At 35.4% G+C, this 21,748-nt stretch overlaps 2 protein-coding genes across 3 annotated transcripts in view; one reads left to right on the forward strand and one right to left on the reverse strand.

Moving 5' to 3' along the window:
- The window catches only part of LOC139762465 (coiled-coil domain-containing protein 130 homolog), a 143,352-nt gene that overhangs the window by 4,651 nt on the left and 116,953 nt on the right, over positions 1-21,748 (forward strand). The gene's annotated exons all lie outside the window — the stretch shown is intronic.
- The window catches only part of LOC139762463 (ras-specific guanine nucleotide-releasing factor 1-like), a 112,264-nt gene continuing 100,615 nt past the window's right edge, over positions 10,100-21,748 (reverse strand). The window contains exons 25-30 of the mRNA XM_071687371.1: positions 17,746-17,843; positions 17,042-17,126; positions 16,584-16,712; positions 15,707-15,775; positions 14,220-14,417; positions 10,100-10,740 (exon numbers count right to left, since the gene is read on the reverse strand). Of these exons, the coding sequence (XP_071543472.1) occupies positions 10,513-10,740; positions 14,220-14,417; positions 15,707-15,775; positions 16,584-16,712; positions 17,042-17,126; positions 17,746-17,843 (807 nt within the window). The 3' untranslated portion in view covers positions 10,100-10,512. The remainder of the gene's footprint in view (positions 10,741-14,219; positions 14,418-15,706; positions 15,776-16,583; positions 16,713-17,041; positions 17,127-17,745; positions 17,844-21,748) is intronic.

Below are 21,748 nucleotides of genomic sequence, written 5' to 3' on the forward strand. Positions count from 1 at the left end.
TCCAGTGATGATGGTGACTAACCAAAGTAATACATCTAGTTTCTCTGACTACGTGCTTCGTATCTTGATACTGTGATCTGCTTCAGCAGATACTAATTTGTTGCTAATTTTGAAATGTTTATCATGTCATGGCACTACTTTTCCTTTGAACTCATTATACGAAGAGTTTATCTGGTATTAATATGCATTACTTTATCAAGTTAAAAAACATATTTGTGTTGTTACATCTAAGTTGTTTACATTACATCTATCATGATAATTTTAATATATCTTTTATTTCTTTAAATATTGCTAATACTTAATAATGCTTTGTTTCCAACAGTTAAGTATATTTTGCATCTTTTCATTTGTGTAACATATTTCATTATAACAATACCTGTGTGCATGATACCCGTTAAGAATATGTGATGCACTTTTATATGAACACTGTGTTCATTTCTTTTTGTTTTCATTGTGTTCATGTTTTCATACACTTTATGCTTTGATCTGTAGTTTTATCATTAAATTTCAATGGTACTTCCAATATACACAATGAATCTCCAGTGCAGCTGATTTTCTATGTAGAAAGTGTATTTTCTATACTAATCTTATACTTTTTTGTAAGCAGTACTCATTTTTGCTTTACAGTTAGACTGAAATGCCCAGACTAGTACTAATATTAACTCCCTACCTCCGTCATATAACCTTTTCATGTACTCTTCAATGCAATAAGATAAAAGACTAGTAGCTGTTTTAATTCTGTAATCTGTTCTCTGATACTTCCCTTTTAATGAAGTATGGACTGTATGCTCTTACTACCATGAGAATTAGCCACCTTCCAATGATTTGAAAAAATACATTTTCTCCAGCATTACAATGAGGGGGGTTTTGTTTCCTAAGTATCCATAACAGCCATTGACATATCTGTTTACATTTCTGTTCCATCAACACCGTAACAATCTGGATGAGAATGCTTGATTAGATTTTCATGTCATCTGTGTTGCAAAGTTCCAGCTTATTAAAGTACTCTTTATGATATCTAATGCAATGCTTACTGTTCAAAATATAATTACTGTATATGGAAATACCATTAAGCATGCCTATCCACTGAACATTGCATTTGTTCTTAGTGGTTAATATCTATGATAAAAATGGAATAATATAGAATATATGGTGGAAGATGATACAAATAGATACTGTTACTGTAACATATTTAAAGACTTTTTTAATTTTTCTTAGATTACAGGCTCTTTTAATGAAGTTACTGATATATGATCCCCAAGTGGTTAAAGTTACAGGAAAAATACACTTAGAGAATTTAGAATTGTATCATACTGCATCTTTTGTATCATCAGTAGCTAGTTTTAACATCAAATGCAAGTGTTGATAAAAATATTCTTTTCAATTTTGCCTTCCACTGAGCATGATAATTACCACAATTTCCAGAAGTAGTTATTAGGTAAAATTCCTAAGACATAAAGAAGAATGTGCATCAAACATTATTTAGAACAATAAAGGCTCCTTTGCAACATGATGAAGTGCACTGCTAACAGAAATACCAGCATTTTTAAGAAAAATTAAGTTATTCCTATTCTTTAGTTATTCATGTAATCATCATTATACAGAAAGTTAACATGGTATAGAGTGGAACTACCATTTATATACTGGTATTCTACTTAATATGAATATGATCTACAGGTACTTACTGTAGTCTTACAGCTTGGTACATCTTCACTGCAATGCATATTTCCTAGTCAAAATTTGCATGATACTAAATGGGACGGACACGAATAGGAAAGTAACATCAAAATGGCCTAGAATTAATCTATATATTCTTGTCCTTTCAGACATGTGCAAATTGGACTTGCATTTACTGAATAATGAAATATTAATATTACTTACAGAATTATTGATAATATTATTACCATTATTATCATGCCACAGAAGGGCTATTGCATTGAATATTTGGAATGCATTAGAATGGCACAAAAAATGACATATCATTCTATGATGTCCATATTTGTGCAGCCTTTGTTTTCAAATACCTGGACAGTATTCTTCATTTTACATTCAGTAGAGCCTTTGGCACCGTCCACAAACTATTATGAAATGCTCTAACTGGTTGAAAGCAGGAGGTAGACAAGGCTTGAGGAGATACAAAACATTCCTCAGGCAGTAACTAGTGATAGTGGGCTTAGCCAAAGAAGCTAGAGAATGTTTTATAAAGTGAGGGAAATACACACACAATTCAAAGGGATAAGTACAATCTAGACATGACAAATGAAATAAGCAAACCTCTGGAGGAGTCAGCACCATGACTGTGACATGCATTGCTCTAGTGGAAGGTTTACAGAAATGACCACTCCCATATAAATATATGCTATATGGGAAATACATGGTAGGCAGAACATGCTGACTTATCATAGTAAGACAAATGGACACCTGAATGTGACTAGAAATTGAAAAATTCATATTCTTAACCATGTAAAATCCAATTCTGAAAAACCCATCCCACATTAGATGACCACAGATATATGCATAGCTAAGACAAAAGTCTCTCATTTATTGTCACTAAAAATAGCACTGCATGATTAAACTATTGATGGGAACACAGACCATACCATTTTTATTATTAATGGTCATATCAAAATTATCATTCCTTCACACATAGGTATTTTTCCCACTTAATCTGACCAATCAAGAATTAAAACCATTTTTCATATGCCAACATTTCCATACATAACTGTATGTACCTGTGAACAATATATAGCACAGTCGAGAAAGTAAAATCAATTTTGAATTCATATACCACACTGGACTTCATACCTATAGAAGTCACATGGAAGAAGGCTGATATGTGAAAGACAGGCTCAGGCTTAGGTACACTGGTTGCTGGTAAAGTAGACCAGTGCAGAAAAGTTCTGACTTTCCTACTAATGAATTACTAAAAGGATTACCTTCATGTGACACCAGCCTCATAAGGGTATCTTTGTGTGTAAGAAAAATATATCAAGAACTAACTATAGACCAACTTTTTCTAAGTATCTCTACTGTACTACTGTACTGAGGCTGCCTATTAAGGATCATTATCATATCAAATTAGACTAAGATCCCTAAGTACTGGAACATTATGTAATACAAACTACTACAATAGGCATTGTGCAGTCTTCTTTCCAAACAAAATCATTCAGGGCCACTTTCCCAGACAACAAGCATACAAAACTCATCCACAACACAAACTCAAGCAGTGATACTCAAAAGGCCTGCAAGCTAACTTCACTCTGTACAAACCTTGTTACCGATGTGAATACAGAATCTTGGTTCAAAACAGCCTGCTGAGATATATGATGTACGTAGACTTTGCTACACATAAAAAAGTACGGGCTAATTTCCACTCTACTAACATAATATAAGGCTACTATGTACTTAAAAAAGTATATATATATACATACAGTATATGTATATATATGTACACCATAACTTTGTTTATCCAAATGCACGATCATAAAGATCCCAATTTATTCAGATAACTGCCACTTATACCAAGTACATTATACCCATCACCATCTAACTAATTCTGCTACAAAACATTGCAGTCCATTGTCCCTCAGCACAAGAAACTTTCAATAATGGTGAGTAAGAGTAAGAAAACTTTTATCTCATTATTGTATTCGGATTTACTTGATTTTTTATACAGGAAAGCCTCATTTATCTGAACCACTGACCATCTGATATTTAGTCAGCTGAGGTACCAAAATTGTGGCCTTGTGTTCACTTATCTGATTGTCACACTCACTTATCAATTCATGATGAATGTCTTCAATCCAAATTTGTCAAAAATCATGTATGCTACCTTCAAGCCTTTACCCATGTATTCCTGCAACCTCTACTGACTCATTCATCTAATCAAGAAATGAAAATAAACAGTTTCTTACAACTTCCTGAGGAACAGGATGAAAATGTGACTGAGTCTTAGGTACCTGAGAAAGGACATGCAGCACACTGTGACTCCTTTGTCAGGTTTTGGTAAGAAACAGGAAGGAAGGAGGGAGAGTGTAAGTGGAGGATTACTGAGGCTCTCACATCTGCCTTGTTTCTTTTGTGGCACTATTTTATAGGCTGAATGGTTTGACTGAATTTCAGGACTGATTCTAGACTTATCTGAGGAGCATAAAAATATAGATTCCATACATGCAAACCCAGCTATCTATTGAAATTGAAGTGATTGTAGACTAACAAAATCCTAATACCTCATCATGCTAACCTCCTTCACTCATGTCATTCCTTTTTGTAGCTAAATGTCTGCCATCCAAAATCAGCCAATGGTAGATTGTATACTGAAACCTATCTAAAAGGTTTCCCAGTCACACATAAATGACACCAATCTCCATTAAGGTCTTCAATTTTAATGCTTATTCCATCAAAATGTATGATGAGAATTTGGAATCATACTTATTGGTTAGTTCGGGGCCTTATGTATTTGTATGTACCTTAAAAAATAAATCCTGCAATATATTCAGGTGTCTGGTATGAACCTCATAACTGTTGCAAGCCCAATTTTCTTGATAGCGTTTGAAGGATCCCATGATTCCTATACTGACTAGAGGCATGTATAGAAGCCAGCTGTCACATCCAACTCTAAAGAACATGCAGAAATATCAGTATGGCTAAGTTACCCAGAGAAAGCCATGGAGGGAAGTTGCTGCACAATATGAGCCCACCTAGGGCCTCTTACTAACTGTACAGTATAAACAAACATACAAGATTATATGTGGTTCAGATGATGGTAACAGCCAACTATCATATTCACACGTCAGAAGACCATGATGAGTGATTTTGAATATACAGTTAAAGGAAGATTCATTTTCCAAGCATGAAGACTTACGTTAGACAAAGGATCATATGCTAGGGTTATTTAGCATATGTACTTGGATTAAACAGTGGCAGCATTTTAAGATTTAAACACCTTAGCAGTGCACCAAGGTTTCATTTTCTGCAGTACTGTGTTTAAATGGCTGGGGATAATTATTTTAATGCTGGCATAAAATACTTTTTCTTAGAGAGTGTTACCAATTTTTTCACTGTAGTTGTTCTTTTGACTTTCAGGTGGGTAAGGTCTTTTTAATGGATTGGATAAGTTGTGTGAGGAAAAAATGTATACTAAAAGTGTTAAAATGTCTAATATTAAAGTTATATGACAGATAAAAAAGTTTAAGAATTAGAGCCCCAAGAGTATAAAATAAAACTCCTCCCCTGTATTATGCACGTGGATATTTACATGAGAAAATGCACAAATAGTTATCACATACATACATAAACCACAGAGGAAGGAAGATCTGACAATAACCTTTAAGTTTCTAAATCAGTTGGGCAATGTAGACAGTGAAAAGTTCTTCAAGAGATGAGGTACCAGAGTACCAAGAGCCCACAAAAAAAAGTTGGATATAAAGTTGGTTAGAAAGATGTGAAAAATACTGGTTAAGCATAAGGATGATGGATGTCTGGAAAAGACTAAGCAAGGAAAAGGTGAAAGCTGATGGTATACAAAGGCTTAGAAGTCTACATAATGTCACAGGAGGTTCATGAAATGGGGTCCAATGAATGCAGAACCTTCTCTCTGTATTGTATGAATATGTTAAACACGCACACACACACACACACACACGAGTTTGAGGTCATCTGATCTCAACCTTTATATTTTTGTAAAAGACTGACGATGTAGACAGTGAAGAGTTCTTCGAGAGATGTAGGGATAAGGTAACTAAAGGACATAACATGAAATTATGCTACATGTTAAAAATCATATAAAGAAGTTCTTTTATAATGTAAGAGTGGAGAGAGAAAATGACTTAGGACATGGTCAATGCAAACAGCATACAAAAAAATAACAAAGTTGTATGATGATTGTAGAGATTTTAAAGAGATAGAGCCCCTGAGTGTACTCCTTCTCTCTACAGTACAAAAAGTAAGTACAAATAGGTCATTACACACATCATACTATGCTTTTCTACATTCAGCACTAAATATCATGGATGGTGAAAGGAAAAACAGAGGGCTATTGCTGAATAAGGATACTGAAGGTGTGAATATGAAGAATGAGATTATGATGACTGGTGACACCAGTATGTTCAGGGGGGATCTAAAAGCAAGGATTTTTTGTTTATATGATACTGAAGTTGCCAGGGCAAGGTGAAAAAAATCAAGAGTATATTTTTAAAACCCATGTTTAATGCTAAGGATCATTAAAGAAAATGGATAACCTGAGTATCACCATGATTCAGCATGACTGCAATAATGAAGGGGGGCTCCTTGGGTAGGCATATGATGGAGCAAAAAAGCAATCTGACCAGTATTCAATGAACAATGAAGGAGAGGAGAGGCTAGAACTAGGAGCTAATTCTGGAGCCAAGGAGGAAAGCTGCAAAACAGAGGTAAATGGAGGGGAGTAGAAGTCTAGGAATTTTGTAGCAGATGGACAGATTGAAATATTGAATAAAACCACAAAAGAGATTATGCATGCAGAGACAGGACAGTCAAGGAAACAAATGGAGCAAAATAGGACTTAAAAAGGGAAAAATAATTCAGGATAGTTGTGCACTGATGAAAAAGTACATAATAGAAAAGACTGCAGATAAGGAATAGAACATAACATGACTACAGGCGATAAAAGAGAGGTGAGCTAACATGCAAGTGAGGAAGGTGCACAGGGGAAAGTTATCACACATCCTTGGTTTTCTTCTTTTTCTTATTCCTTTCCCTTCTGACATATATACCCTTTACGTCAACCTCTCCCATATTTTAAACCTTTCAGCACAGCCTCTACAGCTTTTTCATATATGCTCCTCTTAATACCAGTATCTATATATATCCAGTTCTGCTTCTCAGCCTCATCCATATCAAGCCACTGGCAGAGAACAACCCTATATCAGTGTTTCCAGGGCTTCTACCTAATGCTCTTACCATTTCCTTTTACCTAATGTGACTACCAAATGTTCCTGCATACCACTTCTACCTAAAGTTCTTACCTAAAACATTTTAATGTTTCAACCCAGTGCTCCTGCCTACTGCTTCTATCTATCTCTTTTACCATTTTGCCAAAGGCAGGGCTAATGCAAAGCTTTTACTGCAGGATAATCTTGAGTTACAAAGAATGAGTTGGGTGGGTTACGTGATATCAAGTGTTGTGCGTGACAAGGAGAGATTGTATGTTTGTGGACAAAATGCCGGCAGTCCACATGTGGTGGAAGCAGAAAGAAAAGAAAACGACCTGGATCAGAGAAGTACAACTTGATATTAGATGAAGTGCTGGCTCACTGTGCAGCCATAACTAACCCTCCTGATACCCAGGTGGGAAGCACCAGTAATATACCTCCCTGGTTGGTGGCTGTCTACCAACTAGTGCCACACCACTGTCTTAACCTATCATTTCTTATTTTATTAACCCTCTTCACACCACATGCTTTCCTCAAACATTTCATTTCCAACACATTCATAATTACTGTACCTATTTATACAGTACGGATAAGAAATCTAAACTCATGGGACCCCATCTCTTGAACTTATGTGTGCACGTGTCTCATAAATCCATAAGATATAAAGTCAATACCTGCATAACTAGTACATATCAAGATAATTACAAAAAGCTGTGCCCAATTCAAGGGTTAGATAGCTGTGTTAGGAATTCTAAACTACAATCCATCTGAACACAAAATCTAAATTTTTAGTGCAGCCTCAGGTTTTTTATACCAAGGTCTAGTTATGACATTCTGTATAGAGGCAGAGGCACAGTAACAAGGCAGGGACAGTGAGCAACAGAAGTCAGGACACTTGATTTCTACAAATGACAAAAGATACATCTGTTACTTCATTATATCTATGTTCATCAGGTTCAAGAATACACACCCATAAGCTAAGAAGTGAGGAAAACTATACTTTATGTGCTGTATAGTACAAAAGATTGATTATTATACCATCAGCTACTGGTGGCTTACTTTGGACATTCCTATAATGCATGTCACCATTAGGCATCTCATTGTTCCTTTTAGGGGGTTCTGTATTATCAAACATCCATAGAAATGTTCCTCCTCTATCAGTTACTTTTCAGAACACAGAAGGAGTTGGACAAGTATCTATATCATATTGTTATTTACTTTAAGCAAGTTTTATAATAACTCTCATACTTCTTTAAACTTTGGTGTAAGTTACAACCTACATAGAGGTAGTATGACATTAGATAAAAGATAATGATATTGTACTTATACTGCATGTTGGACATGACATACCGGTAGGTATAGGATTTTAATCTAGGTGGTTACTAGGGTTTCTTGTGAGATCTCAAATGCATCATGCATTTAAAGTAGGGCAGTGCATGCAAAATCCTCCACATATATTTTGGTTACTAATAATTTTCATACTTTTACATGATGAAGACCAAACACTAGTGCTTATCAATTCACTAATGAGAAACAGAACAAAAAATGAAGACCCAAAATGGGAACACTAAATGGCAAAATACAAGAAATTTCTGCAAGATATAGAGGAGTTTGAAAATGTGTGGTAAACCACCAAGTGGGTTGCAGTATGAATGTGGGCAAGAAAAGAACCATTATCATGAGAAATGAATAATGTCTTTCCATCTCCCATGGATGACTGAGATTAACCAAGCCACTACCTATACACAGAAATATTCAGGGATTTCCTTTCTTAGTGTAGGGTATACTGGTATTAGGTAATGAGTAAGATTAAATTAATTTATTTGTCATTATGATGCATAATTCTTTTCAGAGTTTTTGTATCAAACCCAAATATATATATATATATATATATATATATATATATATATATATATATATATATATATATATATATATATATATATATATATATAGAGTGAATTGGATTGATGTGGTATACCGGGGTTGACGTGCTGTCAGTGGATTGAATCAGGGCATGTGAAGCGTCTGGGGTAAACCATGGAAAGCTGTGTAGGTATGTATATTTGCGTGTGTGGACGTATGTATATACATGTGTATGTGGGTGGGTTGGGCCATTTCTTTCGTCTGTTTCCTTGCGCTACCTCGCAAACGCGGGAGACAGCAACAAAGCAAAAATATATATATATATATATATATATATATATATATATATATATTATTTATTTATTATACTTTGTCCCTGTCTCCCGTGTTAGCGAGGTAGCGCAAGGAAACAGACGAAAGAATGGCCCAACCAACCCACATATACACACACACACACACACACATATATATATATATATATATATATATATATATATATATATATAGATAGATAGATAGATAGATAGATAGATAGGTAGATAGTATACTTGTTAAATAATTTATGAAGAACTTTCTTACAAAAAAGTCATAGATGGATAGTCAAGATGCATCTTATTCAAAAGGAAACACTGGCATAACTTTTGTAATGACAGTGGTGCAGAGTAAAAGAATGACATCTTGCTAGCTAATTCTAGTTCCTCTTTGTGACAAATGATAGTTATCAGGCCTCAGAACAATAGGATATGGATAAGCTCTGTTGTACTCCAATAAAACCAGTTTAGATATAATGTTTATAATTTCAGAGAGAAAATTTTGAAGCTTAAATTTTACTTTATCGGCTACTTGAAGAATTCAAACTATATCTGCGGTGACACATTCGGTAAGTAACTTATTGAAATGTACATATAGTATCGCAGTGTGGGTTCTGTGTGGTTTTGCATTGTGTACTGTACTTGTTTTTGGTGTTCACATATTGAATAAATGGGCTAATTTCATAAAACGAGAGAAAATTACAATCTCAATTATGAATTAGAATATGGCCTATTTATCTTCATTTATATTGACAGACCTTATTCTAAAAAGAATACTGAGTATGGTCATAACCAGCTTACTATATCACAAACAAAGCAATGAGAGAGAGAGAGAGAGAGAGAGAGAGAGAGAGAGAGAGAGAGAGAGAGTATTTATGAATACCTACAATAAAATTATGCCAATATGCAAGACTGGCAGATATATATATATATATATATATATATATATATATATATATATATATATATATATATATATATATATATATATATATTATATGCTGGGTAATGATTTAGCATGACATGTAGGTCAATATTAGCATCAGTTGGTGACTAAATCTAATAGTTATTGTCAAATACACTTCACATGATCAAGTAAGTATCTTACCATTATGAGTCCAATGAAATAAACTCCAAAGGAGTAGAGAAACTGCTTGCAAACCACTGCAAATATAGGAAAAAATTGAATGTACATACAGGATTCTTAATATTATGATCTGCAGAATACTTTAATAATGTCACAATTTTTTATGATGATGGTAGCTTGCACCATCTGCTGTCGATGTCAGTATTCTCCATTCTTGACGTCCTAAGCGACTGAGAGAAGCTTGGGATCTGCTATGTCCCCCCTGTTCTGCTATGCGGCTCCAGGGGGGCGGTCCTCAGATGCTCACCCAGATCTCTCCTGCTGTGCGTCGCCGCTGTCAGGAGGAAGAACTAGAAGAAGAGGCAGATGATGTGGTAGCAAGCAAAGGTGTGGTCACTTGTGTGAGGGTGGACCTGCGAGGCTCCAGATCCAGTGACAAACGGTATAGGTTGTCATCACTCAGAAGCAGGGATGGATCCAGCAAATAAGATATGACACGAGAATTGTGCTCAATCTTATACGGTGTTTGCTGGAAGTGACGAATCTCACGAATAACGTGAGCAATCTGTAAAATTAAGTAGATACATACAGGGTGGTGTCAAGGATGCCAAGACAGTCAGTAACGACTAACAGGAACGGTCATTACATTCACAGGTAACCTATGAGGATCACCTTGACTAACACTACTCATCATATTATGAGTTATTATTTGAGGGTATTCCCATGCCATATCATGAAAAATCTTTGGGGTCTGTCATGAAAAATTTTGAAAAAACCTATGTGTTTGTGAGCACAATCTTTGAAAGATCTATAAGGCTTGTTGTGATAAACTCGGAGGTATTTGGGGGGGGGTGTCTTAAGAAAATATTCAGCACTGTTACGATAAACCGCAGATGATTTCAAGAGAGTTATTACACATTATAGGGGATCTTAGAGTAATCAAGCTTATATATATAAAAAAAGAACAGTTATCAGAAAAAAGCATGAGGAAACTACAGATACAGATAAGTCATGTTACTTTAAGGCATGAAGTAATGGATGTAAACAGAAAGGGAATAGGAATGGAGTGGAAGTTAGAAACAATTTATGAAGTTATCACCAGTACACATGGCAGCTAGAGAATAGCTATATCTGAGTGGATGCGGCCTTTCTTTGTCAGTTCCTGTGCTACCTCTGTTATGCAGGAAATGGCAATCAAGTATGAAAAGAGATGGCATTGTGAACTGACTGAAGGTACAACATGAGTGAAAAGTAAACCTTGGGAGGCTGCATGTATATCAGTTGATAGAACACTGTACCGTCTCATCAAAGAATTTCTCATTCCAAAGGAATCCACCCTACTCCTGCTACTGAGTGTAGTTCAGCCTTGGGTTCCAGGACAACCCCAGGAAAGGGGGTCCTGAGGAGCATCAGGTTCCTTTCAGGAAGGGGGCCTGAGGTAATCTCAAATATAAATAAACTGTGAATAAGAAATAAATGAAATTGTAAACTGATTTAATTGAAATCATAACATGAAAATATCGGTTAATTCAGTTTATGATGCTTAAAAGAAATTAAAAAGGGAGAAAACTGTAGCAAAACCAATTGCAGACTGAGCAGAATAAAAGTCTGACATAACCAACTAACATAGTAAGGGCTAGCCACTAACATTTGATCTTTAGAATGTTTTTCTTCTTTGATTATGACTTTCTAATGACTATGATGGGGTTCCTGAAGGTATAGGCCAAGTGTGGAAGAGATCAGCTGAATATTGTAGGAGGGATTTGTAAACACAGAGGCTAGTAAAGTATTCGAATTGGATACTATACACTTAACATATAAATAATGGAGAAGAGTATGATACAGAAGCTAGTAAAGTATTCAAATTGGATACCATGCACTTAGCATATAGATGATGGTTTAGAGTATATGTTCAAGGAGTGAAAGGTACAGTTTACTGCTGTCATAAATAATGAAGAAAAACACAGATCTACATGTTAACAAAATTTTGCTATAAGGACTAATGTATATGTGCATGAATGAAAAACATGGATTTCACCAAAGAATACTTAATATAGTTCAAACATATGCAATGTCTTTGTCAAGCAATAGCCAGAATGAGAAAAAAGATCATCAAAAATAATAATTAAAGAAATGATAAAGGTACATCTTAAATGCAACTGGAAGAACATAGTGTGTGAAGTGACTGAGGTTAGATATGGAGGAAACCAACATTTTGCAGCAAGAAAAAATAAGACAATAGGAGTTTGACCGCATGGAGGATCAGATGACTTTTACTAATGTGCACTTATTAGTAAATTTGAAGAGCTAACTGCAAATATGAGAAATGATGTTTTAGATACAACATATAGTTATAATACAAATGAGAAGTATGCTATCTCTTGCATTAAGAACATGAAGTGTGTCCTATATATTTCACACAATGTAAGAGGGTAGCCCATGCAGAGTCTTTCCAAGCATTATAACATATCAAATATTCCAAGCATCCTAACGCTTTGAATATCTATGTGCTCACCTACTCTTGCATCCTTTACTTAAGTCTCCACTCCACTTTTGGTTTACTATGCACCCATTGTCATCTACCTTGCTATTAAGCACTTCTAGTCATTTTCACCAACATCCATGTTTCTGCTTGCCCTCATGACCTCAGCATTGCAAACATTTTCCAATCATAATATATCTTTCACTGATTTTTTTATGTTTCATTGTAGTTCATTTCCTGTTTTTATACTGTCCTCTAAAAGACCTGTCTCAGTCACTTGAACTGTATTAGCCATCTTCCTGTTCAAGATAAAATTTCCCTACATATAATGAAGTAAAATGTATCATCCCTTTCTGCTCTTCTGCAATATTTTCCATACCTGCATGCTTGAAATCAGTGTGTTTCTTTAGACTTCTAGTATGGTGATAACATTAAAGCTTTAATGATTCAGGCAGTACTTACTATAACTGCTAAGATAATCAAATCATAAACTGAAGGTCTTGTGATCCTACTCGAGACAAAAAAAATCTCTCCCTTTATTTGAATCCACAGTTATTCTTGCATTATACTGGCCTGTAAACTAATGCAATTTTCTTATCTCCTTTCTCCTTCCATTGCTCATTTTCATTTCTTTATTAGCCTATCTGGTGTTTCCTGCCCTAGTGAGGTAATATCAGTAACATATATACACTGGCTTTATATGTTCACTGCCACTCTCTAGCTGTCATTTATAATGTACTGTACTGAAACCCAGGCCCATCATCCAAAGCCAAGCCACACAGACCATTCTGTAACTCCCCATGACTGCCTCGTGTGCCTTAGTCCAGCTCATTAACAGAACATCACCCACTGTATACCAAATTACTCCAATTCATTCTATCCCATGCATGCCTCTCACCCTCCTAAATGTTCAGGCAATGATACCTCAAAGCATCTTTCTCCCCAACCTTCCATCTCCTTTTTGATCTCCCATCTTATAGTTCATCCCAAATAACCAGCCAATCTCTGTCTTATTTTAAGCACTACCCTATCAATAAACACATTAAACTACTTTGGTGATACACTAAAAACCTGATGCATTCTCATATCTATTTAGAACTCACACATAGCATTGTTTATTTTGTAACTGGTTCTATCTTTACTATAAAAGCTCTTTTGAGAGTATTCCCAGTCTTCCACATATCCATCAGCATCAAATCTTCTTAAAGTCCTGCTTTGAGTTTCACATGCCTTTTCTGATTCCATATATCATGGTTGCAGTTTTTTATTTTATACTGCTGAATCTCTGAAAAGCATGTATATCATGAAGAATTTTGCCCATGAGATTATACTACATTCTGGTGCAGTAACCCTATGATAACTGAATAAGTCAAACTAACACTGACTATACTTGCTAACTCCTAATTGTGGTAAATTATGAAAGGATACTGTAGGGAGATGGGGGATAAAAGTAATTTTTTAGCCACACAATGTTTTTCTTGTTCCAAAAGAATCTTGAGCTGATTATAAACTCAAGAATAACATGGTGCATTAACAGTGATTATTATTTCTATATTACATACCATTCTCATCTTGGAAAAGTTGAGGAGGCCATCCTCAGTAAAGTTTGGCGTGCCTTCCTCAATGAAAGAAAGATCAGTGAGGTACATTCCCAGGTAGGGAATACATGGTGGGTCACAACGATGCAGGGCATCCCGTAAACTGCGGAATCTTCCATCAGAAGACACAAGTGTCTGCAGCTTCTCCAAAGTCTGCCTTGTCTGTAAAGGAGTCAGTGGTGATATCTTTGACTTGATAATGAGGATGTAACTGTAATCATTTTTATCACATTTCAGCTGTATCTCCTTTGTGTTTGCATCCCCTTAAATGTAGGTTCCTACAAGAACAACAATAACAGAATTATTGTGACATCCACGGATGCTAATGTATTATTTTACACCTTTCATTACATCTGGTCATGAGACAAAACCAAATTCAGTTTAGAATATTGTATAAGCCATCAAGGAACTACCCTGAATGTTGTTATACATGACACTGTGAGTGGACTGTTCAATGATGTATAAATTATCAGGCCTCATCTGTGTACCATGACGGCCATTAAATGGTATGTGTAGAGTTCTGACAAGGCATGGTAGGATTGGTTTTCATAGTCCGGACAGTATGAGCAGTTTATATCTGAAATGGTATTATTTAAGAAAATAAAATGACTAATCTACTATCTATAATGAGTGTAGAGATTTATCCCTGAACGAGATAAATCAGAATATTTCTAGCCTTTGTGACAGGCTAGCACCTGGTACCCCAGACAATGCTACTTACTGTAGAAAAGATGAACCTGACTCAGCAGGAAGATCTCAGCACTGCACAAAGCATAACTTAATTGGTAACAGTGACCAGTAATAAGACAGATTCTTTCAATGTTCTGAAAATAATGGACATATGAACTGCAGTTGACTGGGCCATCTTCAAAAGATATACAGGGTCTTGAAAGGCCAAGGTTACAAACAACTACAAAGACAGATCTACTACTACCTCTCTTGTAGTATCATTGTTATGGATCATTATGACATGAAGTAAATAACAGTTCACTATGTATAATCCAAAAGGCTGGTCACTGCACCTGACTGCCTTTAATAAAGCCAGATCTCCCTTGCACAACCTGTGATGCCTGAGATGTCAGTACAGGTACATGAAAAATTAAGAGTGCTTAGGACATGGACACTTGGATTTTTTTTTTCCAGGTTTTAAGGTACTGAGAATTTTCAGTAAATTTCTTGATTTCTGAAGCTTGCAGAATTTTGATGTCTAAATTTCTCATGTTGTTCCTGAACCTATCTTTCTGATTTTCTAATTAAAATTCACAAAGTAAGGTTACTAAATATTAATTCTACATATTCTTTTAAATATATCTAACCAAGCTGGTCATTCTTTAGTATTTAACTTATGTACAGAAGATTAAGAACGATCAAAGAGTAAAGAACACTAAAACATATCCATTACTTTCACAGACCAATACAAGCCCAAATTCCACTTTACTAATTTTGCTCACCGTTCTGGAGACTTTTTCCCATGTTTTCTTCAGTCGGAATACAGATGAATTCTGGAAGGCTGCACACACCTGCATTTCATAGAGAGAATAAGTGTAAATGATTACTTACAGAATATATAGTTCATTCATGACCTCAAGTTCATCTATGCACTGGTTTACAAGAAAGTTTATGAACTTACAGTGTGGAGTTGTGTATATTATAAACAATTTTAACCTCTGTCTCTCTCCATCGTAAATGATGTTCTCCCACTATACAGGAGGTGATTTGTGCACAATTTCCTGCGTCTAAATCTTTCCACTACTTATCAGATGACTCATGCATTACCTTTGGTAACTCCTTACATGAGGCAGTTAAGTTAAATTAGAGCCAAAATGTTCCCTGAGGAGTATTAACCTTTGACTTTGTAGTCTTTGTTCATTCAAGTTCAAGATGTCTGACAATGCATCTTACTTCATCTTGAACTTTATCTAAATGAAAATTTGAATATGTCCACTGAAGTGGACTAAAGTGGTTCACCTCATCTGTAAATCTAAACAAGACCCATTCAGAAGTAACTGGACCCCTTACTTTTTCAGCTGAAATGAGAATGACACTTTCTAAAACCTGCCATTTTTCTACTATAAAGCTCAATGCACCAGGTGGCAAAACTTTTAACCAGCTGCAAACCCAGTCTCCGACATGTCCAATGATGATATGAGGCAACAAAAGTAGCTGGGAGTGAAGCACATTAGAAGGACCACTATGAAATAAATTACCTTACTCTACATGCATTTAACTAAATGAAATGCTTTGTATTAATGTATGAGTTGCAAGGCTTTCTTATATGTGTACTGTATCTAAGATAACAACTGTTTATCAGTGGTTGTGTATGCAAACCTGTAAGACACCATTGTAGTTGTGAAGGCATCGACAGATGTCAGCAACAGCTACCCATTTCTCAATAACTGCAACACGCGAGGCCATAGTTGTACCACGGATCACTTCAGAGGCCACAAGCCGAGACATCTGGACGAAACACGTTATCATCAAAAAAGTAAAACTTAATCAGTTGTCACACTGTACAATATTGAATAGGTTTCTTAAAATGTAAGCCAAGCAGTGCATTTTTAGTCACTTAAAAGACAAATTATTAGATACTACAGATACATAAGAATGGAAAGAATCAGTCCCAAAAAGAAACTACGTATTTAGTTTATTTCATGGAGTAAAGGAGTACTCAAAGGAGTACTCAAGTGTTTCCCTAGACCAATATTGTACAAATGCTTTTACAAAACAATGTTACAGTGAGACAGTCATAAGTATCATAAGCTCGTACATTAGTAAAGAAAGCTGACCTCATTAAAGCGACGGGTTATGAGAAGAATATAAGGGGCTTTCTGCTGCTTGTCAGGCTTCATCCATGCTGTTTTGAGGAATTCCCTGTCAAGGAGGTAAACTGCACTTAATGGAAGGGCAACGTGGATGGTAAAGAAAGAATAAGAGATGATATATCTTTCCATATTTTCCTAAACAGGACACATACGTTACCAAAATACACAACATGGAGGTTCATACAGTTTTCTTAAAAAAAAAAATGTGCTATTAGGAAAGTGAGGAGAGAGAGAGAACAGATCTGAGAAAATTGCATAACTGGAAAGAGTTTTTGATACATCCTGGATTGCTGCTGTGGTAGAGGGATGAAGAAATAATAGATGGAATACAAAAGAAAGTTGTTCACGAGTGGAATCAGTGAGAGTAAGTGATCTAAGATGAGATGGAAAGAGAAGTAATTGTGATTTCAAAATTAAAGGAAGTACAAAGGATTCATGAGATGTTGTGACTGGGGAGACCATAGACAATGTTATAATTTTCCATCTTTATATCAAGAAACTAATCAACAGATATCATCAGTGACAAAGACTTATCCATGTCCATGACAAAGTTACCACATATATAAGTATGCTAAGCATTTCAACAATAAAATTTTTTAAATAACAGCACATGTTCCACTTAACCTGTTCTTCAAAATAGAGGAACACATAATAAAGAGTATACTTACTCGCTCCTGATGGCAATAAAAATCTGATGATCAATATAGGTCATCTGCTCAGCAACTTCAAGTGCTGACAAAGTTTCGATACTCTCTTTACTTGGCATCTGGAAGTAAAAGTTTTCTCTGGAATAATGCAAGCATTGCTGAAAAACTATACTGGCTACAAATATATCTCATCAATATATCATACAAATAAAAAGGCACACAAAGACTATTGTTAAACCACTGGTGGTGTATAAAATCTCCCTCAATGGAAGACATGTACCAAAAGACTGAAAGATAGCCAACATTGTACAAGCATTCAAAAAAGGGGGTGGAAAAGTAGCCCTAAATTATTGGCCAGTGTCTGTACATGCATAACCTGTAAGATTCAAGAGAAAATAGTAAAAAACAGATAAAGAAGTACTTCACTGGCATAAGCTAAGTGGGACTCAACAATGGATCTTGAAGAAAAAAATCCTAAAGGATAAATCTACTGAATTTTAATGAATGAGAAGGCAATATCCTAAAAAAATGGGAGAGGGATGGAAGAGTGAATAAAATATATTTTTGAACTACAAGAAAGCCACTGATGCTGTGCTCCACAGAAGACTGATGGTGAAGCTAAAATCCAAGGTGGAGTTAGAGAAGGGCTGCTCAAATGGGTTACTCGGTAAATCTCGGATGCTAGGGGAAGTCAGGCAAGGCTTGATATGTTCTATTTATTTCTATGAGTATTTCACTCACTTTTACAATAGTTAAACAAATATTTTCCCTGATATTTATAGCCCTCCCCACTAGAGGTGTTTTCACATATATGAGAAGATCTAAATCACATTTTACCACTCTTATTCTATTGTCTGCACACAACTACATTACCTCTGCAAAACAAAATCACTCATATTGTACAATTATTTCTGGGGCAGAGCTAAATTGAACATTTACCAAAGTCATTAAGGACTAATGTCTAATAATAATCAATGTCTGATGGCAGGTTTAACAAAGCACAGAGTATTCAAACAGAAAGGAAAAAGGTAAAAATGCAGATTTTAGGCAGAAACAAAGAGGTTGATGATCAACCAAAAAATGGACTAAACTAAAATGAAACTGTTAGTAAGCATGCAGTAAAAAGATGGAACTTTATGGAGAATTTCTGAGGTTGATGATCAGCCAACAAATGAACTAAACTAATCAAAAACAGTTAGTGGAGCATGAAGTAGAAAGATGTAGGTTTATGGAGATTTCTTTTTGACAGGATAAAAAAAGATAAGAAGAAAGGATAGTAAAAGAAGAAATGAAGATAAGAGAACCAGAGTTAGAAGATGTGGCAAATGTAGTTTCAGAGATTTGAGAAACAAAAGAGAGAAAAAAAACCGAGAAAAAGGGAGGACCAGACAAGATTACATTTGAAATAGAGTGTAGAAGCCAGAGGGTAATGAAGCATGTTAAGATACTAAAATGTAGAATTTAGTAGGGCTTTCATCAGAAGAGACAGATCAAAGGAGTAGAATATAGAAACTAATCAAAACAACCAGGAGAGATATCAGGGTACATCAAAAGAAACCACCAGTAGCACAAAGAAGATGGTTATAATGAAGAAAGCTGGGAAGATCACTCAAAGAAGGTCATGGCATGCAAGTGCATTTAGAAAAAAACAGGGTCTACAAAGGGATAAAACTATTTTCCATAACAGGACTCTTGGAACTCCCCAAATGGTACAACTTTTGAGAAAATATTTGTTTGGGCTTGATTTTAGAGTAACAATTGCGTGCTATATGGGATGCACTTTCTATCACTTGTTCATCTATTTACATTTTACAACCCTTTTGGGTAAACAGTAACATGAAGGAAAGCATCAACCTTAAATCTTTATGGACATTCATAAGTATCATGAATACAGCATTAGACACTTTTTAAATGCTGCTTTAGCATCTGTAGAGTAATTCACATGATGCTTTATTGTCTACAGAGTAATACAGTTTAAGGGAGCCAATATGCATATATCAGCTGGTTTTAATCTTATTTGAATATATTAAGGAATACTGTCAATTTACATACTGTATTCCAAAATGTTTCTTTGGTGAATTCTTCACATGCACTTATCTCTGGAAGAATCTGCAAGTGTGGTTATTTCTACTCATCTACTGTAATTCATGGCAAAGGAAATGTCTAGGTGTTGACTTGCGTTAATGTGGCGAAAGCAATTCACATGAATATCTACCGATTAAATGAATGTTTCTGTCATTACAAATGAATATTACTTTTTACTATATAGGGTTATAGGGCTTCTATATAGGGTTATAAGGTCTCTTCATGAGCTTTGATCCCCAGTAAGGCTGCACTGAGTGAATGTTTACCTTCTATAGGGGTAATTTGATGTTATTATCATTATAATTTAGGTCTTGCTTAGCCCTAAAGTTGCACCTTAGGACAGTTCCTGTGTACCACCTTTTTTCTGAGATGTGCAAGATTATGGCTGAAAGGAATGTACATGAATGCTAATGGATCAGTAGTATGTGAAAAAGAGCTGGCATTTAAAGATTGAATAGGGAAACAAAGTCACATATTGATGAAAGTGTTGAGAGGAAGTTTACAAAAGAAATGAAATTTAATCAGATTTATCCTGTGGGTTTGATAGCAAGAAAAGAAAGAGAAAACTGGCCCTCTCAGTAAAGGACACTGCATAACAGGAAAAGTAACACTGAGAAAACCTGCAAAATGGTGCTTATAATTTAAAAAATACAGAAAGTTTTACCGATTCAGAAATGATAAAAGCATGATCATGATCATGCAGAATGCAGAGACATGCCCCTCTCAAGGATGGTAAAGTTCTAATAATGTGAAATTTTAAGTATAAAGAAACTGATTGGGAATACGCAGATTCACATGGAAAGAGTGGCATGGAAATACAGATTCGTAGAATGTACACAAGAAGATTCCTCATATCATGTTATTGAGCTCACTAGAGTCAGAAAGGTTGATACATCATCAGTTCTATATCTAGTCTTTGTGTATGATAAAATGGAAATAACAAAAAGAGCAGAGGAAACCAGACTTAAAGAAAATATATTGCTTCTTATATTTCTGGGGTCTAATAGAGCATATGATTCTCAATTATGAAAAATTACACTTAATATCTTGCTTATGTACTTTGTACACCATTGTACTGTATCTGTATACTCATGCCTATCATTACTATTATACTTATGTGTTACATCACTCTTTATAATAACCCAGGCCTTTTTATCTTACCATACTCAGATACAATAGCAGCCCACTAGGTATAACTCAAAACCCTAACATGCTTGGAAAGTTGTTGCTACTCCTTCCTATAAGATTTCCTTAACCTAGGTTGTATCTCTCCATATGGGTCATTGGTGGAAGATATATACCTGACAAACCAAGAAAGAAAAGCTTTTGAAAAAGTGCAACAAAGCATGGAAAATGGAAAATAATTATGTGCTACTATCTGGGTTGGGTATCCCCACCTTCAATGTGCAACCCAAGCCTATGTTCAGCTGCAGGTATTCAATCTGACCCATCCAACTGTCAGATAGAGTTCATCTGACACTCCTGTGCCTTTGGGAAAAGTTTCCTTTTCTTAGACAGACATACCCCTGATGAAGCATTTGATTTTTGAGAGCTCACTCTTAAATCTCTTAGCATGAACATGAGTGTTATTTCCTCACCCTTGTTTTCCAGCTATTCTAAGCAGGCAAAATCTTTTGCAAGTTTTGAGGTCTCTGTTCCATGAACAAGTCTAAGACCAGTGTAGAACCAGTCCCAGCCAATCTTCAAGCTTACATTAACCAGCTACCCATCTCAGTCCAGAAACTCACTAGGAAAACTAACAGGCAGGACACCCTGAATCCCCCTCCTCAAGAACAAAGACCAGAATCAGCACTCTATATTCAGTCCATGAATATTGATATCTAGTGCTTCTGATAAGACATCAACACAGTCTCTTGAAGCAGAGGTGCATGTTTCATTAGAAATGGATTCTTTTATATAAACTAAAAAGATGGCGTAC

The sequence above is a fragment of the Panulirus ornatus genome, chromosome 43 (genome assembly GCF_036320965.1).
Source record: "Panulirus ornatus isolate Po-2019 chromosome 43, ASM3632096v1, whole genome shotgun sequence".
NCBI lineage: Eukaryota > Metazoa > Arthropoda > Malacostraca > Decapoda > Palinuridae > Panulirus > Panulirus ornatus.